Source organism: Lithobates pipiens, unplaced genomic scaffold, assembly GCF_037356315.1.
Source record: "Lithobates pipiens isolate NorthernLeopardFrog02 unplaced genomic scaffold, aLitPip1_a1.2 Scaffold_1, whole genome shotgun sequence".
Taxonomy (NCBI): Eukaryota; Metazoa; Chordata; class Amphibia; order Anura; family Ranidae; genus Lithobates; species Lithobates pipiens.
In genome coordinates this window covers 15,034,849-15,048,790 of record NW_027507685.1, presented here as the reverse complement: position 1 = coordinate 15,048,790, position 13,942 = coordinate 15,034,849, and the positions used below count along the sequence as shown (strand labels likewise).

At 42.6% G+C, this 13,942-nt stretch overlaps 1 protein-coding gene across 4 annotated transcripts in view; it reads left to right on the top strand.

Moving 5' to 3' along the window:
- The window catches only part of LOC143978153 (synaptotagmin-like protein 2), a 133,255-nt gene that overhangs the window by 91,105 nt on the left and 28,208 nt on the right, over window positions 1-13,942 (top strand). For 3 of the 4 annotated variants that reach the window (XM_077478837.1, XM_077478844.1, XM_077478849.1), the window contains 4 exons: window positions 3,677-3,775; window positions 7,198-7,289; window positions 7,459-7,560; window positions 10,242-10,411. In XM_077478837.1, the coding sequence (XP_077334963.1) occupies window positions 3,677-3,775; window positions 7,198-7,289; window positions 7,459-7,560; window positions 10,242-10,411 (463 nt within the window). The remainder of the gene's footprint in view (window positions 1-3,676; window positions 3,776-7,197; window positions 7,290-7,458; window positions 7,561-10,241; window positions 10,412-13,942) is intronic. The other variant, XM_077478857.1, reaches the window with a different exon arrangement.

Genomic DNA, 13,942 nt, shown 5'->3' with positions numbered 1-13,942 from the left:
AGAGTGGGTCAACAGCAATCCTATTATCCCTCCCCCCCCCCCCCCCTCATGTTGAATCCCACTACAATAATAAACAAATGTATTCATTTATAAAAAGCAGATATATGTAAATTCTTCATTCAGGCAACAAGGTACTCTAGTATTCAGTCTAAAAATCTGTTTTTCCTCTGTTTGCAGCAGTCTCTGGTCTAAGTCAACTTTTCTCAAGTCAAGTTTTCAGTGTTTTTTCCTGAATTGTCCAAAACTTTGGACATTTAGGTTTTTCTCCGTCTTCAGCCCACAGATGTCTTGCTTAAGCTTTTGCTCCTATTCTAAGAAAATACTTTACACAGCCATTTAAACCTAAGGGGTAATATCCAATTATTAGTTAAAATGTATTAAAGTGATAGTAAACATTCATTATTATTTATTTTCTAAACCCAGAACAGCCCCCTTCCTCTTCTTCTAGGGTTAACCGCCTGCGATCCTGGCCCCTGCCCCTTGCTGAGTGCCCCCATAGCAAGCTTCTTGCTTTTCGCAGAGAATGCATGAAGGTAAAAAAAAAACTACCCTTACAACCACATTAAAAGCATTATGTGATACTCAGACCAAATTCATAAACCTAATTTGACATATAAACAATAATATAAGAAAATATCATTTTGATGAATTAATGAGTCTATGATGATGCATACATCTACAAGAGCAGTGTCCTGATTGACAAATACCCCTATGAGATTGATAGCTCATATGGATTAATTTATTCGTGATTCCGTTTATGGACTATAAATAGAATGAAATATGATACTAATATTAAAAATGAACTTTTATTACTAAAATTGAGAATTTTTCCAGCTATAAATTAAATTTGTAAATGTACAGTAGATAAGATTTCTGTGTGTTCATCTGAGTTAGTTTGATATTTGTAAGCTACAATTATGAGGATGGTTATAGATAGGAATCAGCCCAAAAAAAGTGTAGGTGTGCCCACCTAGCTCCAAATTAAGATGGCATGGATGTAGAAAAGAAGACAAATACAGGTCTCACTGCGATATAGGTGACGCATGCATGTGTCAAGACTTAAACATTTGCAACATCATGGTGTAGATAGAAGTATGCTGGGTGATGCTATAAAAAGGACGTGGAACTGGAGAGGGGTGGGCACTAACCTGCTATTTGCACAAGTTCACATATCTTACCACTGAACTGGGTTGGGTAGCCTGAGGAATTTTCTGAGCATTTTTCTTTTAAGCACATTATACTGACAGGTGATGTGGCAAACATTAACTAGAAGAATTTAATTTAATGTACACAAAATGGACTAGGAAAAAGACAATTTTATAGGATATTGGAAAACATACTATGAAAAAGATAAAAATGTGTTTTACAATAGCCTCCTGGACCATATTAGGCCACATGCCCTCAAGATGGGGGGTGGATGCTTTGGGGCAGGGGGGACTCTGTCCCAAAGCACCTTGTCCCCCATATTTGATGGGGACAAGGGCCTCTTACCGACAACCTTGGGCTGTGGTTGTGAGGGTCTGCGGGCAGGGGCCTTATCAGATTCTGGAAGATCCCAGATCCTGCACCCCCTCTATGTGAATGAGTATGGGGTACATTGTCCTTTATTAAAAATGAAGAATGTCCCCCGCCTTAGCTCCAACGTGTCTTTCTCCGGTTCCACCAACGATGTGTTCTTTCTCCGCTCTTCTCCCTCCGATGTGTTTTTCCCCTGGTCTTCTCCACCAACCTGATCCTCCTCCGCTGGCTTCCACTGCTGTGTCATCTCTTATGTATTTATATGTAATAATTATTTTCTATTCTAATTTCTACACTAATAAATATATCTAATTGTTTCTAGTTGGCTTACTCGTGTGCCTTTTTTAAAGTCAATTTTTGTTAGTTTTTAGTTAATTTATATCCGTTGTGTCATCTCTGTTGTCTGCCAGTTCTTATATAGCCATGGGGTGTGGCTATCCGGTGACGTCCCCGTGAGACTCTGCACCTTGCGACATCCCGTGACCTGCCAGGCTGCATGCTCGGATAATGGTCTGGAATGGATTTTGGGGGGACCCCAGACCGTTATTTATTTTTTTGGTATGGGGTTCCCCTTCAAGATCCTCAGAGCACAAGTTGCATGCCACAAGTCAGATCAGTTAAGATGATGATCTGACTTGGATGAGACATTCATTCAAATCAATGGGGTGAAATCATGCCCAAGTCGGACCAAAGTAGTACAGGAATCTTGTGTCTGTTGGACTGACACAAGTCAGACCAGTTAAGCCGGCTCTCTTAGGGAATCATTCATTTTGACATGTCATGCAACTTGGACCAGTGGGAACCACTTATTGTGATTGTAGCAGGGCCAACTTCAACAAATCCAAGGCTTTTCTAGAATTTTAGAGATATATATGTAGATCAAGTTTTTTCTGGCTGTATTTTCTTGAGTCAGGCAAAAAGCTTCTGACTTACTCAGACCTTTCTGATCTGGACACTTTTGGCACGTCTGTGGATCAAAGTATGGCAGAAGGTCAACATAACACCCAGGCAAGTAGCAACTTTAGAGGGGATGAGCAGGTGGTATTTCTTTATGATGGGTTTACTTTAAAGGAGACCTGTATGGGGAGATATATGTACACTGACATTTCTGAAATCATCTTTTGAATATGCTAATTGACTGGCTGGCTAGTCAGAGACACTGAATAGGAACGTGTATGCAGATCAGGATCTCAGACTTTACTCTGACCTCGGTTAGTAAATGTGTGTTCCAAACCTGCAAACCTCATTTGTTTCTCTCATCACAATTTTCCTTTAACCTCTATGCTAATGTCTTAAAGCCCAAATGAACTGTAGTTGAAATTATTGCAATAAAAGGTATGCAAAGTCTTTGTCCTGTTTCACACGAGCATCAGCTTGTATAAGTGCAGTGTGAAATGCAAGCTTTTGCAAAGTGTTTGTACAGCTTTCAGCAAGCTTTGTTGAAGCTTTTAAAGTACTATTTAGCTCCAATCTGTAAATGCTGAACTTAGATCCTAATGAGAGTGCTGATTGTCACTTTAAACAAGCTGCTGGCATTCTTCAACAACACTTGAAGCTCGTTGAAAGCCTGCTGAAGCCTACTAGCGGCATGTTTAACGTGACAATCAGCACTCCTATTAAGATCCGCATATTACATTTCCAAAGAGTGCTATATAGGCATAGAGAAAGCTGCTCAGTTTTCCAGAAGCTTTGAAAAAACTTGCTGGAAGTCTCATAAAAGCTTGCTGTTCACACTACTCCTATACAAGGTGAATCCTGTGTGAAATAAACCGTCCAGTTTTTTTTAACGTTTTATCTAAAAGCAGCCAATCCTAAGTTGAAAAGCTTGTCCACTGCCAGCTTGCGGCAGAGGAGCATCGTTGCTCAATGTTGGGTGGCTGTTGTCTTTTTGCGGCGGTCTCATGTGCCCCCTGCTGTGTCAGAGCTCTACAATCAGCGGAAAGCATGAGCTTTTCCGAATGCAGAGCTATAGGTCTGGCTCAGCTGGGAATGTGTTGGCCCTCTGCAGAGAAACCATTGCTTCCATAGAAAGGATGGCTCCTTTTCTGCAGGATACTGGCGGGACTTGTGCTTTTCTAGGCGATAGATGTTTGTTTTTGAAGAAAATAGTAGAATACACTATAATGAAGAAACACATTAATGTTTGTCTCCTCTTTAGACAGGAATGTTGATGATTATTCCACAGAAGTTTCTGCATCTAAATCTAGTAACGTTAGCAACGCCAGAAGTATGGTGAACATTTATACGACGACAGAAAGTACGTTTTATGAGGATTAAACATTTTTATTGACTCTTCCAGTAATTGTTTCACTATAGCATTTACTAGCTCTTTTATTCTGAATATATCTGTTTTTATCCTGGACATTTATTTATACTTTTAATTCCAGATGGGGAGTAAAGTGTGCAGAAGGTGACAGAGTAATGCTGGTACCCATCTGTCAGTGCACCAAGGAAGCCAATCATTCAGTCTATAACCTTTACTCGTTGTCCACATCCTTTTTCCTGATACAAACCCGTAGAGTCCAGTGTCAAAAAATTTCTTTAGGACCTTATGTTTTGTTATTAAAAAACTGTTGACCGCTTGTGCAGGGGAAGATGGGGAGGCAAACTGAACAGAAAAAGGAATTACTATTATATCTCATAACAGTGTACCGTATTTATCGGCGTATAACACGCACCCCAAGTCTAGGAGGGAATTTAAAAGAAAAAAACTTTTAGGAGGGAAGTTTAAGGGGAAAAAAAATTACATTTAAATGCCCATCAATGCAAACTTATTAGTGTCATTTTCAGCCTTGCATTGCAGCCTTGATAGTCATTTTCAGCCTTGTCAGTGTCATTTGCAGCCTTGTCAGTGTCATTTGCAGCCTTGTCAGTGTCATTTGCAGCCTTGTCAGTGTCATTTGCAGCCTTGTCAGTCATTTGCAGCCTTGTCAGTCATTTGCAGCCTTGCATTGCAGCCTTGTCAGTCATTTGCAGCCTTGTCATTCATTTGCAGCCTTGTCAGTCATTTGCAGCCTTGTCAGTCATTTGCAGCCTTGTCAGTCATTTGCAGCCTTGTCAGTCATTTGCAGCCTTGTCAGTCATTTGCAGCCTTGTCATTCATTTGCAGCCTTGTCATTCATTTGTAGCCTTGTCAGTCATTTGCAGCCTTGTCAGTCATTTGCAGCCTTGTCAGTCATTTGCAGCCTTGTCAGTCATTTGCAGCCTTGATAGTCATTTGCAGCCTTGATAGTCATTTGCAGCCTTGATAGTCATTTGCAGGCTTGTCAGTCATTTGCAGGCTTGTCAGTCATTTGCAGGCTTGTCAGTCATTTGCAGGCTTGTCAGTCATTTGCAGGCTTGTCAGTCATTTGCAGGCTTGTCAGTCATTTGCAGCCTTGTCAGTCATTTGCAGCCTTGTCAGTCATTTGCAGCCTTGTCAGTCATTTGCAGCCTTGTCAGTCATTTGCAGCCTTGTCAGTCATTTGCAGCCTTGTCAGTCATTTGCAGCCTTGTCAGTCATTTGCAGCCTTGATAGTCATTTGCAGGCTTGTCAGTCATTTGCAGCCTTGCATTGCAGCCTTGTCAGTCGATTGCAGCCTTGTCAGTGTCATTTTAAAAATGGCGCTGCCGAGATGCAGAGCGGATGTCCTGTGTATCTCAGCGGCGCCCGTTCTCTGCGGCTTTTGGGTATTTTCAGCCGCACTCGGGTGTTCTCTGATATTTTTGGCCCTTCTCGTCTATTTACGGCCGCACTCGGCCGTTCTCCTCGGCTTTCCGAAAGCTGCCGAGAACGGCTGAATGCGGCCAAAAATAGCTGAGAATGGTCGAATATACCCGAGAGCAGCCGAAAATACCTGAAAGCCGCCGAGAGCGGCACAGAAGGTTAGGCAAGGAGGGGGATCGGCGTATAACACGCACACCCGATTTCCCCCTGATTTTAGGGGGGAAAAGGTGCGTGTTATACGCCGATAAATACGGTAATTCCCCTTGATTTCTGATGTGACCCCTTGGTTATTAATCGTATGTCATACTTGCTTTGCTTACATGATCGTTTTAATGTTTAACAATTCGACATTATATACTTGTAAGAAAGAAGCACTGCAAGTTTGTCATCAGTAAAGCCCCTTCAGTATTGGTTACTACCAAGGCCAAATGCATGTTCCTTGCACTTCTAAGCCAACTGTCAGTGGCACTTCCCTCTTCTGTCCCAGTCAGCTAGCTTTATCATCCATTCACCATGAGTAAACACTGACAAGATCAGATGTCCTAACCCGACTAGACAATCTGAGCCTAAGAGCAGTGTGGCTGAAAGAGACAGTTTGCTCAATTTGCATCGATACACCTAGACACTATGGCTGGATCAGTAATCCAGCCATACTCTGTAACATGTAACAATGTTACTCTGAAACCCTTACCTTGCCTGCAGCCTTCTGGCACATCACAGGTCCCAGAAGGCCTGCGGGGACCATTCACACAGCACAGTGTGGCTTGCGCATTCACAGGGTGAAGCCAACTGTGAAGCTGCAAGGAGTCACAGTCGACTTCCCTTAGTAAACATGCCAGCACAGTGTTTGTAGCTGCTGGTTTTAATTTTTGGATTTAATACTTACCTGAGCCCAATCTTGATCCAGCGCTGTGCCCAAAAGCAGCATTTGCTCTTTTTCTCCATCCTTGCTGCACTCAGAGCAGCGGTAGCCATTGCTGTCAATCAAATCTAGTGACAGGGGGGCTGAATTTTGATTGACGTCATGGATTGCAAAAATGGAAGATTATTTGTGGTGGTGCCGTTCAGTTGCACCACAAGTGTGACCTGAAGCCCCAATACAAAGTGGTGAGTGCAGGAGTGCTATGAGGAGACAAGCAGACCTGTCCAGACCGTTACAGGGCAAATCTCACCTATGATGTTTCTGAGCGTTGGAAGTCACAACTACCAAAGGTAATATAATGCAATGGACCAAACTTGTACTTACTATGGACAGCCCTGTAGTCTTTCACTGGCAAAGCCTGCTTGCTGATTTGCACCATCAATTCATTCATATGCTTGTTGAAGAAGAGGGGAATACTGGCAAAATAAAATCGTTGCTTAGCTGAAACACCCTCAAACCCAGCATAGGGTTGAGGTTTGAGGACCGTTCAGCTAAACGCTAAACTTCATATTTTTGTTACGAACCTTACATTGCATACCTTTTACCAACATAGATGGTAGCCGTGGCTCCCCACTGCTCGATAACACTACTGTGAGGTTAACCCCTAATGGCTTGGGTGCGTCCAGCCGACTCCTCATAGTACCCCTGCACCCACCACTTTGTATAGGGGGCTTTGGATTGTACCTGTGATGCAACTGAACACAAATAATCTTGTACATCTTTTGACATCGGTAGGGACCGATGTGAGTGTACAATGTACAGGGATAGGGACAATTGTAGACACCTCACTCAGGTTGAACTGGATGGACTGGTGTCTTTATTCAACCTTACTTACTATGAAACTATAAACTATGACATCCATTACGTTCTCCTGATGAAGCGAGATATATGATACCTGTGAAAAGTGTCGAGTTCTACACTGAGAAAAGCGTGACCCCTGTGAAAAATGTAGAGCATCTCCTATGTATATAGAGATGGTTTTTTATTCCCAGGCATGGGCTTTTTACAAGGTTATGTCTCTCACTTCATTTCCTCCTTTTGTTTGTCTCAGCATATAACAAACCCAACACATTAAGCCATCAGCTCCTGGAGCCTGAACGAGCTAAAGAGCTGAGCAGATCCACTCCAGCCCTGCACTCGGAGGTGAGCCTTGCTGTACTCCATAGGCCAAACCTTTATTTAATGCTACAGCCGTGTATTTAAGTGCAAGTCCTGGGTATCCAAACTGATGAAGACAATTTTAATGGCAAAATTATTCCAATGACTTTCAAAAATACACTTTAATATGTTTAATTTTATGGTTATATTGTAGACAGAATCTGACACTGCATCTGAAATTAGCTTCAAACTCAAAAGGCACAGAAAGACACAGAGTAACGGCAGCAACTCCTCTGATATGGCATCCGTCTCTTCTGTAAGTACTTCTGGATATAGACCATACTGTTTCTACAGAATGAATGACCAACCTCCTATCTAACCTAAAAAATGGAAAGAATGATCTGATTGGCTTATATGGGCAGCACAGATATTAGAAGTTTGTAAATTTGTCTGATTGGTCGAAAAGGAGACTAGTGTTTTAATACTGTATTATTTTTTGTAGTTGGCCTGTTGTAAGACAAACCGTTTTCTTGTCATTGTGTTGGTCAAGCAACACATATGCACTTCTTCATATTACCTGAATGCAGAAACAAATTGTTGGCTATACTAAAGTACCCATTGCTATTATTTGAAGCCTATCTTCAGGCAGCTGGGTAAATATAAGAAAGAATGTGAGAAACTGCGCTAAGGTAAAAGAAAAAGTGTAAATTATATGTACTCTAAAGTGATACCTGTGGGAATGAACGTTTAGCTGCGGCTTTACTGTGTCACATAAATACAGAAAAAATGAGGTAAATATAAAGTTGAAATATGTGTATGTACACTGTTCTTCATGGTAAAGGAGATGTTATTTTATTTAGGCAAGATTATGATTCAGATAATTAGTCCTCCTAGTTTGGCACCTCTTCTACAAAACCTAAATGGTGTCTATGATGACGATGCGCTGAGGAAAGTGGGAGGGTTTGAATTGTTTAGTAAAAGACACCACTCAAGCCACAAAAATACTGTATGTTGTCATCCCACAACAAGACGCAGTGCATTTTTGGCAAATAACTACCGTATTTTCCGGCGTATAAGACGACGTTTTAAACGTAAAAAAATTGGCCAAAAAGCAGGGGTCGTCTTATACGCCGGGTCAGCTCCTCGGATGCCGGCTGGGTGTTCGGTAATACTGTATGTAGCTTCGGCTACATACAGTATATACCGCTGAGCCAATCCTGGTGAGCGATGTATTCAAATGAATACAAAGCCTGCTCGGATTGGAGTAACGACCTCTGCCAATCCGAGCAGGCTACTCTGTAGCCTGCTCTGATTGGCTTGGAAAGTACAGATTTAAAAGCATTTTTGTCCTGTAAGATTAGGGGGTCGTCTTATATTCCGGGTCGCCTTATACACCGGCAAATACGGTATGTATTTTTCTGTACTTACAGGTTCTTTTAGCCCTTGTACACACGGTCGGAGAATCCATTGGAATGTGTCCTATCGGACCGTGTTATCGGATAATCCGACTGTGTGTGGTATGCATCGGACTGTTTCCGTCGGAATATCCGTCGGACCCAATTTTCCAACTTGCTGGAAATATTTTCCGACAAACTGGTCCGATAGGACATACTCCGATCATGTGTAGAGAATTTCGATCGGACAAAGTGCCGCGCATGCTCAGATCAAATTCCTACATCAAAGCTGTCCGACCGTGTGTATGCAACAGTTTCGGACAAGATCCGACGGACAAAATCCGACAGATTTGGTTGTCGAAATGTCCGACCGTGTGTACAAGGGCTAAAAGGGATAAAACCTGGAGAAATGCACATGTATTGCAGAGGTGTTCTGCATTTCTTGTCTGGCTCTGACATACACATTAAAGTGGTTGTAAACCCTTACAAATCACTTTGACCTACAGGTAAGCCTAGATTAAGGATTACCTGTAGGTCCAAGAAATATCTCCTAAACTTATACGGTTTAGGAGATATTTACAAAAAGACCGGCACCGCTGTCTAGCTAGCTCATTATGCCTTTGCCTTGCAGGCTGCCTTTTTTTTTTTTTTCTTTTTAATAGACTTTACTTCCTCTTTAAAGAGTTTGTTAAAGAGGGATTCCACCAAAAAAAAAAATATTAAAAGCCAGCAGCTATAAATACTACAGCTGCTGACTTTTAATAAATGAACACTCACCTGTCCCGGGTTCCAGCGATGCCGGCAGCCGAGGCCGATCGATCACTCGGCTCTCGGCTGCTGCCGCCACCATTCTAGGTGAGGAAATCAGGAAGTGAAGCGAATCGGCTTCACTTCCCGGTTCCCTACTGCGCATGCGCGAGTTGCGTCGCGCAATAGGAAATCTCTGCGCTGTCACTGGGACCCGTGTGTGTCCCAGCAGACAGCGCGGCAGGGCAGGAAATGGCGTAGACTCCCACGGGAGTCTATGCCTGGAAGTGGGTGTAAATACCTGTCTTTGACAGGTATCTCCACCCCCCTCCCCCCTGAAAGGTGTCAATTGTGACACCGGAGGGGGGGAGGGATCCGATCAGCGGAGGTTCCACTTTAGGGTGGAATCCCGCTTTAACCTCCGGGGGGGGGGAACCCTGAAAGACAAAGGCATAATGAATTAGTATGCAGCGCATAATAGCTCATTATGAAATACTTACCTCAGAACATTGCCCTGAATCAGCATCGGCACTCAGAGTACACGGTGGACATCTTCTACTGGAGTTACTTACGAGTCCGATGCATATACTGAATATCTCCTAAACTGTGCAAGTGTAGGAGATATTCACGGTAACTACAGGTAAGTCTTGTTATAGGCTTACCTGTAGGTAAAAATGGTGTAACAGAGTGTTATGCCCTGTAGTGGCTGGTCACTGCCACTAGAGTGAGCTTATTCTCCCATAGAGAATTCTCTCAGTTTTTGTAAAGGCTACTAGTCACGTAATAGAGAAAAGATATTTGAACTATGGTCTACATAGATTCTTGCATGTGAATAATACATTTTGTCTTTTGGCAGGTCAGTAACAGTGTCCTCAGTGTGTACAGTGGAGATTTCGGCAGTGTAGATGCACAAGGATCAGTTCAATTTTCCCTAGACTATGATGAAAAGAATCGGGAGTTCCACATCTACGTGGCTCAGTGCACGGACCTGGCAGTTGTGGATGAGAAGAAAGGACGATCAGACCCGTTAGTATTATGTTTATAGCTAGTATGCTAGTACATTTTGCAATCACTACAAATGAATGAGAAATGTGGGTAAGAATCAATCATTCTTAAGCAAAAAAAGAACACTCATAAAGTGGAATGGGCATAATTGCCAACCGTTTATAAACCCTATTTCAGAAATTTTTTGCTTACAAGTTAAAATCCGTATTTTTTGCTAGAAAATGATGTAGAACCCCTAAACATTGTATATGTTTTTCTAGCAGAGACCCTAGAGAATAAAATGGTGATCGTTACCATATTTTATGTCGCACTGTATTTGCGCATCAATTTTTGGGGAAAAAATACACTTTCATGAATTAAGTAAAACGAAAGTTAGCCCAATTTTTTTGTATAATGTGAAAGATGTTACGCCAAGTAAATAGATACCCAACATGTTCTGCTTTGAAATTTGCGCATACTCGTGGAATGGTGACAAACTACGGTACCTGAAAATCTCCATAGGCGACCATTAAAAAAGAAATAATGGTTACCAGGTTAGAGTTGCAGAGGAGGTCTAGTGCTAGAATTATTGATCTTGCTCTGACGATCGCGGCGATACCTCGCATGTGTGATTTGAACACTGTTTAATATATGCGGGAGTGACTTACACGTGCGTTTTTTTTGGTTATATAAACAAAAATAGAGCGACAATTTTGAAAAAAACGCATTATTTTTTACTTTTTGTTATAATAAATATCCCCCAAAAATATATAAAAAAAACATTTTTTTCCCTCAGTTTAGGCCGATGCGTATTCTTCTACATATTTTTGGTAAAAAAAAAAAAACGCAATAAGTGATTATTGATTGGATTGCGCAAAAGTTATAGCATTTACAAAATATGGATAGTTTTATAGCATTTTTATTAATAATTTTTTACTATTTTTTTTTTTTTACTAGTAATGGCGGCGATCAGCGATTTTTATTGTGACTGCAACATTGTGGGGGACCCATCGGACATTTTTGACACATTTTTGGGACCATTGTCATTTATACAGCAATCACTGCTATATAAATGCAGTGATTCCTGTGTAAATGACACTGGCAGTGAAGGGATTAACCACTGGGTGGCAGTGTAGGTGTTAAGTGTTCCTAGGGGTGTGTTACTAACTGTGGGGGGGGTTGGGCTTTCATTTAGTGAACACTGATCTCTGCTCCAATCACATGGAGCAGAGCTCAGCGTCACTAGTTGCTCCGTGAGACGATCGCGGGTATGCCCGCGGCGATCGAGTCCGCAGGTCCCGCGACCGGACTCACGGGGGTCCCGACCAGCGCGTGCCATTCTGTCGACGTACATCGGCGTGCGCTGGTCGGCAAGTGGTTAAAATTTTTTAAAATTGTCTCTTTAAAAACAAAAAAGCATTCAGAACGCCAAAAACTGCGTTTCTGAATACTGTCTTTTTTTTTAAATCGGCGCCATTGGCAGCCGAGTAAACCGAAATTGAGGTTGTGACGTCACTTCCATGTTCACAAATAGACTCCAGCAAAGCCATTTCCAGCTTCCTTCCACTCTAGCTGGTGGAAGTGCCAGATCACCCGGTGGGACAGGGGGCCCGGTAAGAGCAGCGGAAGGGGGGGGGGCGTTCCCTCCCGCTCCTGCGGGATAACAGCGGAGCGGCTTGTTATGCCTGAGGAGCCGACCGCCCACTCTACAAAACAGTACCAGGGTGATAGCTGCAGGCATCACCCCGGTATAACCCCTTAAAGCCAAGGCCGCAGATGTGCGTAAGGTCGGTGCTAAGGGGGTAAAGTGTTACTTAACATATGTTAATTGTTGGGATGATGGATTAAATGTGGATGTGAGAAGTATGTATAAAGTAAACATTTTTGAATAAAGAATACATGATTTAAAAAAAAAAGGGGGTCCTAAACCCAGGACCCTGCATTCCCACAGTACACAGAACATGGGAATGCAATTTTAGTAAATATCTGCCAAATACCTTTTCTCATCAGCACTATATAGCAGTCTTGTGACTTCTATCAGTGTCTGGTTAAAGCTTGTAGGTGAAATTTTCCTTCTACTCTGACTGTCCTATGAGGCTGCCTGGACCCCTGTCCAGACCCCTGTCTGGACAGTGGTGATTGGTCCTGTGCTGATCAAATGCACCCTCCCAAGAAAAAAAAAATAGCAATACACACCAAACTAAGCAAGTGCAGAGTGACTTCAAAGGCTCTGTCTTATCAGGAGATGGATTGGGGACAGTAGGAGGGGAGGATCAGAGAAGACAGGATCAAACAGTCTTTTTACACAGTCCAGAGGATTAACCCATTAGGTTCCAAAGTGAGTATAACAAGCACATTTTAATGGCCTATACAGACTGATTTTACTGTTGTGGTTTTACTAACACTTTAAAGTGGCGTTCCACTCAAAAGTGAAACTTCCGCCTATCTGTCTCCCCCCCCCCCCTCCCGTGCCACATTTGGGGGGGAACGGGTACCTGTTTTTGACAGGTACATGTCCCCACTGTGAGATGGGGCCGTCTCTTGGAAGTTTGTCCCTCCTCCTCTTTCCTCCGCCGCTGGACCAATTAGAAAGCGCAGCGTGCTTTGCACATGTGCAGTAGGGAACCGGCTGTGAAGCCAAAAGGCTTCGCTGCCGGGATCCCTTAACCCATGCAGTGGCTGCACCCGACAGCCGATTTGAAGATCGGCTGAGATGCCAATATTGTGAGCTTCCTGGACAGGTAAGTGTCCATATAGTAAGTCAGCAGCTGCAGTATTTGTAGTGGCCGACTTTTTTAATTTTTCTTGGGGGGGGCTGGACTTCCTATTTAAGTGGGAGAACAGCCTGCGTGTATACAAAAACGGGCACCCTTGGAACAAGAGTGAGGGGCAGTAAAAGTTCTATCCATTGTTGCCAAGATAAAACCTTCCTCTAGGACCTGGATAACCTGTTTATTGCTTTCCATAACAGTTAATACACATTTCCTGATTGTTGTGGTTAATAAATCGCTTGCAACCCTTGAACATTAACTTGTGTAATAAGGGCCCTAGGATCTATTCACACCTCTAAGTCTTCCTGTAAGAGTCCAGAATTTCAATGCGTGAAAATACATTTTACAGTCAAAACCCATTAATTCATATGCCGTGTATGGCTATGCATGGCATATGCACTTCAGCATGGTGCATTTTTTTAGACTGTGCCGTGTTCATGTGCGTTTATGCTCCATACCAGCTCTATTCCAATGAATGTATTATCATGTACCCTACATTCAGAGGTCTTCCATCCAGGTAGTCACATAACAAGTCAGTTCCATTCTCCTCTTCTTCAGTGTTGATGCTGGTCAGTGCTTCATCGAATGCACTTAGGTTATGATATGTGAGTGGCATTTTGTGCAGTATTGTACCGTAAGCCCATGCTGCAAGGTGATGCAACCCTAGGGGATGTGACAGCGACAACCTGGGCTCACAGAAAACACATTAATTAATGCTGGGTTTTCACCTTGGAGGAAGATGTGGTAGGCAAAGCTGGAGCATGGAAAGTATTCCTTAATTTTTGTTTGAAAAAAAGTTTTC